We start from the raw sequence: 8350 nt of genomic DNA, 5'->3' as shown, positions 1-8350 counted from the left end.
AGAGAGGAGACAAGGAGACACTTGCAAGTTTCTTTGATCTCCTGGTGGGGTGTATATATAAAACTGCTGCGGGGCCTCGCAGCTGTGGGGGCCCCCCAGTCTGGGGGCCCCCAGCCAGGGCCCCCCCCCCTCATTGTGGGTTAGGGGGGCCCCGGTGTCTGCTGCTGCTGCTGCAGAGACACCTGGAGCTGAGGAGACAGACAATGATGCATCGAGGGCCTCAGGAGACAAGAAACCCCCTTCAATAGCATTCACGCTCAAGGGGACAACCCCCTTTTGCAGCCCTGCTGCTGCTGCTGCTGCTGCTGTTGTTGTTGCTGCTGTAGCTGTTGCTGAGGGTGCTTCAGGCTCTGTTGCTGCAGCAACAGCTGCTGCTGCTGCTGTGGTGGTCTCCGATGAAGACGCCTCGCTGCACGCAGCAGCAGAAACGCTGGGGGAGTCATGGATCGAGCAGGCTCTTGCTGCTGCTGATGCTGCTGCTGTTGCTGCTGCTGTTGCTGCTGCTTCTAAAGTGGCAGATGGAGGCCTTGGCTTTCTCACAGACCTCACGAGGGTTGTTCGTGCTGCTGCTGCTGCTGCTGTTGCTGCTGCTGCTGCCCTGGAGCCTTCAGGTGTATGGACTCCGCGGCTCCTTCGTGCGCCCGTCTCACGACCCCTCCCAGGCTGCCCCTTTCGGAGACGATTGTGCTGCTGCTGCTGCTGCTGCTGCCGCTTGTTTAGCTGCGGTTGCTTCGGGTATTGCTGCTGCTGCTGGCGTTGCTGCTGCTGCTGCTGCTGGCGCTGCAGCGCGGTGTCTTTAGCTGTTTGTTCTTCCAGTTGTTTCTCAAGTTGATCCCTAAGAGCAATAAGCTCGTGGAGACGGCGAAGGGCAGTTTGGTATTGCTGCTGCTGCTGCTGCTGCTGTTGCTGCTGCTGCTGCGGATACTGCTGATTCCTCGATGCGCTCCAGCTGGTTAGGGCCTCTACTTGCTGCTCTATCTGCTTCAACTGCTCCAGCTGTTGCCAGTGCCGGTGCTGCATCTGCTGCTGCTGCTGCATCTGCTGCTGCTGCATCTGCTGCTGCTGCATCTGCTGCTGCTGCATGCCACAGTGCAAGAGGGTAAGAGAGGGCAGTCTCTCCAGAGCGCCTTCCGGTGTCGCTCGACAGGTGGATCTGTGGTGTCTCTGCAGGTTTTGCTGCCTCACAAGATGCTGCTGCTGCTGCTGCAGCAGCTGCTGCTGCTCGAGCAGCTGCATCTGCTCCATACGTGAAAGGAGACCGTCTCCTATTGCTGCTGCTGCTGCTCCTGGCAGCTGCGGCTCCCACGCGATGGTGCTTCGACTGAGTACTGCTTTCAAGGTAGCTTCCTTCTGCTGCTGCTCCTGCCGTTGCTGTTGCTGCTGCAGCTCTTGCCTCTGCTGCTGCTGCTGCTGCTGCTTGCGGAGTTCCACCACTGGATTTGGGGCTTCTCCTTGCAGCCGCCGCTGCAGCTGCTGCTCGGGCTGCTGCAGCAGTTTGTCCTGCCCCATTTGCTGCTGTAGATGGTCTTGCTTATGCTGCAGCTGCTGCAGCGGAATCTCCCTCTGCTGTTCATGCGGGCGCACGTCTTGCTGTTGCGGTTGCTGGTGTTGCTGCTGCTTCTGTTGCTGCTGCTGCTGGTGTTTCTGCTGCTCCTGTTGCGGCTCCTGGTGCTGCTGGTGTTGCTGCTGCAACCGTTGTTGTTGTTGTTGCTGCTGCTGCTGTATCTCCTGCTGTCGACTTTGCTGTTGCGTCTGAAGCTGGCTAAAAGGTAGAGGCTGCACTTGATCCTTTTGTATCCTGTGTTGCAGCTGCGCTTGCTGCTGCTGCTGCTGCTGCTGCTGCTGCTGTTGCTGTCTGGTTTGTCCTTGCAGCAGCAGCGTGTGCGAGGGCCTTCCCTCTCTGCAGAGCTGCTGCTTCAGCACTCCTTGGAATCTATGAGGGATAATTGTTGCTTCGGTTTGCGGTGTACGTACACCGTGAATATCAGGAGCAGCAGCAGCAGAAGCAGATGCAGCAAACACTTCGCACCACCGCTGCGTCGCTGCAGCGGTTGGCGACTGGGGGGGCCGACTGTTGCTGCCAGATGCAGCAGCAACAGAAGCAACAGAAGCAGCAGCAGCAGAAGGTCTGAAAGACCCTTTCTGCCGCAGCGCTTGCAGCAGCTCGGGCACCTCCCCCAGGCGGACTGTCCAGGCTGGCTTCTGCTGCTGCTGCTGCTGCTGCTGCTGCTGCAGCGGGGCAAACCAAGGGTGCTTGAGTGCTTCTGTCAAGGGCAGCCTGTCTCTTCCTTGAGGCTTTAAGAGCTGCAGCAGCAAATCGAAGAAAGACGGAGACAGAGAGGAGACACCCATCTCCTCCCAGACCTCTGCTGCTCTCCCTGTCCACAGCAGCAAACACCGTCTCCACGGCTCAGCCCCTGCATTTGTTGCTGCACCTGCTGCTGCTGCTGCTGCTGCAGCTGCTGCTGCTGCTGCAGAGGAGACAGAAAACAGCTGCTTTGCTCCGGCAAAGGTGCGCAGCAGGCCGCCGGCGGTCCGCGTGGAGTCATGAGAATCTGCTGCAGCTGCAGGAGCACCCGATGTTGCTGCTGCTGCTTCTGCTGCTGCTGCTGCAGTAGGTCCTGCTGCTGCTGCTGCTGCTTCTGCTGCTGAAAGAGCTTCGAGGGGCGCAGCACGATTGAAGAGGGGCTGCCCCGTCAACAAGTAAAAGGCGCTCCAGCCAAAGCACCAACTGTCTACGCGAGAAGCCAAATAAGGGAGCCCGTTGCTGCTGCTGCTGCTGCTGCTGCTGCTGCTGCTGCTGTCCTCTAGAGGAAAACTCTCAGGAGGCCGGAAGGCCTTACCAAAGCTTCCTGTGTAAGGGGTGAGCTCCTCTTTTGCTCCTGGGCAGCAGCAGTGCAGCAAACCGTCGGCTGCTGCTGCTGCTGCTGCTGCACCGCAGCAGCAGCTAGGCGACGGCTTCACCCGGAAGCAAGCAGCCTGTCCTGGGTCGCAGATCTTCACAACAACTTCCCAGTCTTCATTGGGGAGTCCCTCCTCGTCTTGCTGCTGCACCTTGCTGCTGCTGCTGCTGCTGCTGCTGCTGCTGCTGCTGCTGCTGCTGGTTGCTGGGGGCGAGAGGAAAAGGAGACAGTTTTCTAAGCTAAAGTCCTGCATGGCAATGCCACGGCGATGCAACGAACAGAGACCGAGCAAAGCCTGAAAGAGGAGACGGCGCCCCACACCTTCGGAGACACCTCCGCAAGTCTCTTCACTGCTGCTGCTGCTGCTGCTGCTGCTGCTGCTGTTGCTGCTGCTGCTGCTGCAGTAGGCGGAGGAGGGTGAAAGCCTTGAGCCTGTTTTTTTCATGGGCGAATGCAGGCCGTTGCTGTTGTTGCTATTGCTGCTGCTGCTGCTGCTGCTGCTGCTGGATGCAAGTTTGTCTGCTGCTGAAAAGGGGCTCAGTGCAGCAGAAGCAGCGCGGCGTACATTGATGGGCAAGGCCCCAGCAACAGCATTGGCGATGGCTCCCCCTGCAGCAGAGAGCGCAGCAGCAGCAGCAGCTGCTGCTGCTGCTGCTGGAGACGGCGAACGCACTCTCCGCTGGGCACAGTGGGGTGCAGCAGCAGCAGCAGCTAGCTGCAGCAGCTCCAGCATGTCTCCTCCATGCGCCCATCGAGAAGTAATATAAAAGTGTCTCTCATCCTCAAAGGCCTGTAGACACAGCAGCAAAGTACACCCTTACAAAACTGCTTCTGCTGCTGATGCTGCTGCGGCTAAGTACCATGCTAGGGACTCATACGCCGAGGAAGCAGCAAGCAGCTGCGGCTTCAGCAGCAGCAGACAGCAGCAAGCGGAGCAAGCACAACAGCAGCAGCAGCAAACCCACCAAAACCACCACCACCACCAACAGCAGCAGCAACAGCAGCAGCAGCAGCAGCAGCAACACCAACGTACTTCGAGAGGTGAATGAACATGCGGGAGCCCCTGCAGGCATTCAGAGAAGAAGACTTCAGCAAGCGGCGTCTCCGGGACTAGGTGCAGCAGCAAGTGCAGCTCTTTGTCTCGACATGCTGCTGTTGCTGCTGCTGCTGCTGCGGCTGCTGCTGCTTCACTGGAGACCGGCCTTCCCTCTGCTGCTGCTTGAGCTTGCTCCAGCTGAAGCTGTACTAACCTCTTCTCCACAGCTTTCACCGCCACTCGCATGAACCTGTGTCTGCTGCTGCTGCTGCTGCTGCTGCTGCTGCTGCTGCTGTTGCTGCTGCCAAGCAGCAGCAAACCCTCATACAGAGGGCCAAAGAGAGTTTTCTGGTGCAGCCGCAGCAGCACGTAGCGGCGACCTGAAGGAGACAAGAGACACTCAGGGGAGTCAGACTCGCTGCTGCATGCTACCTTCCCCCGAGTAACGCTGCTGCTGCTGCTGCTGCTGCTGCTGCCAACAACATTTAGCTCCGTGACGCTGGGGCTGCGGCGGTTTCGCCTGAAGTGCGGAGACATCGACAGGGCAGGTGGCAGAACGAGCCGGCTCTGCTGCTGCTGCTGCTGCTGTTGCTGCTGCAGCTGTTGCTGCTGCAGCTGCTGCTGCTGCAGCTGTTGCTGCTGCAGCTGTTGCTGCTGCAGCTGCTGCTGCTGCGGCTCGTGTTGCTTCTGTTGCTGCTGCTGGTGAGGACTCCCACAGCTGCCTGGAAGGAATGGGGGCCTTGCTTGTGGCCCATCAGTTGCTGCAGCAGCAGGAACAGCTGCTGCTGCAGCTGCAGGCGGTGCTGTTGCTGCTGCTACGCCTTCCCCTGCATGCGTTGCTGCAGCTGCTGCAGCAAACGAAACGGTTTGCTGCTGCAGCTGCGGCATGCGCTGCGGAGCTGCCTCCCCCGGAGGCCTTCGTATTTGCTGCTGCCTCCAGGCTGAGGTCTCCGAGTTTATATCTTCAGAGCTAAGGGGAGATCTCATGAGTGCAGCAGCAGCAACAGCAGCACGAGTTGCTGCTGCTACTGCTGCTTTTGGTGTTGCTGCTGTTGCTGTAGCAGTTGCTGCTGTCATAGGCGGAAGGCTGCGGCGCGTGCAGCCTGAAGCAGCAGCTTCGATAGACAGAGAAGTACGTCTAAAGACATGCTGCTGCATCAGCTGCCGTGGCTGTTGTTGCTGTTGCTGTTGCTGCTGCTGCAGGTGTTGCTGCTGCTGCTGCACCTGTCTCCCTAGCGTCGCGCCGCAGTTTATAGAGGGAGACAATTCTTTGGTTTGCTGCGCAGAAGCAGTCTCTGCTGCTCCTGCGCCCTCTGCTGCTGCACTTGCTGCTGCTGAAGTTGGTGCTGCTGCAGTTGCTGCTGGTGCTGCTGCAGCATCTGAAGCCTTGTTTGCTGCTTCCGTTGCTGCTGGATTGTTATTAATTGGGTAGCAGAAGGGCGTGGCAGCCTCTGCGAAGTGTTGCTGCTGGTGTGGCTGCTGTTGCTGCAGTTGCTGCTGCCCTTGCTGCTGCTGCTGTAGTTGCTGCTGCTGCTGCTGCGGGTTATGCTGCAGAGAATCACGAAGGGAGCGTTGACTGCTGCAGTGTAGTTGGGGCCTACGGAGGAGACAGGGCTTCAGTGGATACACCGGGAGGCTCTGAATGGACTCTCCCCTTATAAGCTGCTGCTGCTGCTGCTGCAGTTGCTGCTGCCCTTGCTGCTGCTGCTGCAGTTGCTGCTGCCCTTGCTGCTGCTGCTGCAGTTGCTGCTGCTGCTGTTGCTGGTGCTTCTGGCTCTGGTCCGGCAGGTTGCCAGCGGCGTTGTTTCTGTTTAAGGGCTTCAATCGCGCCCTCTCATCCAGCTGCTGCTGCTTGTACTGCTGCTGCTGATTTCGCTGCTGCTGCTGCTGCTGCTGCTGCTGCTGCTGCTGTGATGGCGGCCGCTGGGGGCCGTTGTAGCTGCTGCGTGCTGCTGCTGCATCTCCATAGAAGACCTTCGTAGAGACTGAGCTGCTGCTGCTGCTTGCAAACGCAGGCACCAGGCGTGCGCGGGAGTCCTGCTGCTGCTGCAGCTTCTGCTGCTGTTGCTGCTGCAGCACCCGCTGCTGCTGCTGCGACTGCGGAGTTTCCATGAGGACAGTTTGTGGATAACTAGGGTTTGTGCATGCATGCAGCAGAGTTGCAGCAAAGGCCCTGGGCCCTCTGACTCACAGGGTCACCTGCAGCAGCAGGGGGGAAGTCTTCTGCTGCTGTTGCTGTTGCTGCTGCTGCTGCTGTTGTTGTTGCTGCTGCTGCTGCAACAACTGCTGCAGATGCTCCTATAGGCAAGGAAAGGAAGAAAAGTCTCCAGCGCGAGGGCGCATGCTATCACCACCCCGCTGCCGACTGCGCCCCCTGCTGCTGCTGCTGCTGCTGCTACTGCTGCTGCTGCTGCTGCTGCTGCAAGGGAGGATCTATTGTGAAGCCACCTTCTTTGCAGTTGAAGAGGCAGCAGAGATGGAAAGATGTTTGCTGCGTGTCAGACTTCGCTTGTCGCTACAGCTGCTGCGGCAGCTGCAGCGGTGCAGCCAGCTGTCGATGCTGCAGCAGCAACAACAGCAGCAGCAGCAGCAGCCGCAGCAGCAGGTATTGCACTGCAAGCTCCTCTAGGAAGAGGGAGAAAAGAGATTCAATTAATAAAAAGAGACAAGAGAGTGGTGAAGACTGTCAATGGGCTTAGATCCTTCAAGGAGCAGCAGAGACAGCAGATGCATAGGGCGCAGCAGACGCAGCGGCCTCAGCAGCAGCAGCAGCAGCAGCAGCTGCAGCAGCAGCAGCAGCAGCAGGGCTGCTGTTGTTGCTCTTGCCGCTTCTACTGCTGCAGACCCAGCGAAATTAAAAGCCAGCTAAGTGGATATATGGGGAATATGCAGAAAAAAACTTCTTGCATCAGGTGGACAGGTGAACAGCTGCAGCAGCAGCAGCAGCAGCAGCAGCAGCAGCAGCAGCACAGCTGTTGTCTCGGCGACCGCAGCTTCAGGGCACAGAGCATCTTTAATCCAAAGTGAGTTCTTCTCTTGCCTCCTATTTTTATTCTGTTAGAGATAGATAGTCGAGAGTGTTTTAGGGTTTAGGGTTTAGGGTTTAGGGTTTAGGGTTTAGGGTTTAGGGTTTAGGATTTCAGTCACGGTGGGCAATTGCTCCGACCAGCAACAGACACCGTCGCGAATGCTCAGGGTTTAGGGTTTCGTTATTAGGGTTTAGGGTTTAGGGTTTAGGGTTTAGGGTTTATGCGTCGGTGTCTCGGCCACCAGAATCTGTCGCTGCTGCCGCCCCACGGGAGCAGCCTTCGCATAGAGAAGCTGCAGCGGCAGTTGCAGCAACAGCTGCAGCAACTACAGCAGCAGCTGCAGCAGCTACAACAATAGCTGCAGTAGCTGCAACAATAGCTGCAGCAGCTAAAGCAGTAGCTGCAGCAGCTACAACAACACCCGCAGCAACTACAGCAACAGCTGCAACAACGACAGCAACACGCGCAGCTGCTGCAGCAACAGCTGCAGCAACGACTGCAGCAACATCTGCAGCAACAGCTAGAGGAGCAGCTGCAACAACTACAAGAAGCGCTACAGCAGTAACAACTACAGCAGCAGCTGCAGCAGCAGCTATTTCTTCACCTTGCCTGCCCCACCTACTATCATTTCTACGTATTCTAACGAGGCTTCGCTTGCTGCTGCTTCTTTTATACGTGCCGGTGCTGTTGCTGCGAGTTGCTGGGGAGAGGTTCTGCTGCAGTTTGTTTGTGAAAGACAAACGAACTCAGAAGCAGCAAATCGCCCCACAGGCGCTTCGCCAGTTGCTGAAGTGTACATACACCGTAGAGGAGCAGCAACTCCAAAGAAGTGATATGTCCCGCTGCTAGATAGATCCATAGAGCAAATGAAGAGCTACGGAGTTGCATAGGCCTGTAGTGAAGACAGATAGAGGGGACGGAGACAGAGACAGTGACAGAGACAGAGTGCAGGGAGAAGCCTTCACGTGGCTGAGGGCAGTCATACACTGCAGGAGGGCTACTCAAGATGAAACTCTCTAGAAAGCAGGTGACAGCTTCGAGGTCTCCTGAGTGCAGCAGCGAAAGAATATGGAGATAATGTGGGGAGGGGACAGCTTTCTATGAGTTGAACGACACCTTAATACAACTCTTGCTGCAAGGCAAACTCAGATGCCAGCAAAACGAAGCCCCCTATGCTGCATGCGCCACCACCTTAGGCAATTTTAAAACACTTTGCTGCCCTCAGAAGCCCCGTTGCAAGCCAGCAGAAACATATATGCAACCTCTCTCAGACTGCCGTTGCTGCATATGTTCTCCTCTCCTGCTTAAATAGCGTAGCCCTTGTGCGTCTGGCTATCCAGCAAGGGTGGGGGGAGAGAGGGGAGGGAAGGCATGAATCAAAA

General features: G+C 57.5%; 1 protein-coding gene across 1 annotated transcript in view; it reads right to left on the bottom strand.

The window, feature by feature from the left end:
• The window catches only part of EAH_00041190 (hypothetical protein, conserved), a gene marked incomplete at both ends in the record, with an annotated part of 7389 nt that extends 1338 nt beyond the window's left edge, over positions 1-6051 (bottom strand). The window contains 2 exons of the mRNA XM_013391819.1: positions 1-3693; positions 3937-6051. The exon at positions 1-3693 is cut by the window's left edge and continues 1338 nt beyond it. Of these exons, the coding sequence (XP_013247273.1) occupies positions 1-3693; positions 3937-6051 (5808 nt within the window). The remainder of the gene's footprint in view (positions 3694-3936) is intronic.
• Between the last annotated feature and the right edge of the window lie 2299 nt (positions 6052-8350).

The sequence above is a fragment of the Eimeria acervulina genome, genomic scaffold, assembly GCF_000499425.1.
Source record: "Eimeria acervulina Houghton genomic scaffold, Eah_scaff516, whole genome shotgun sequence".
In the NCBI taxonomy this organism is placed as follows: domain Eukaryota; phylum Apicomplexa; class Conoidasida; order Eucoccidiorida; family Eimeriidae; genus Eimeria; species Eimeria acervulina.
The sequence above is the reverse complement of the archived record's forward strand: the minus strand, read 5'-3'. Positions and strand labels throughout refer to the sequence as shown.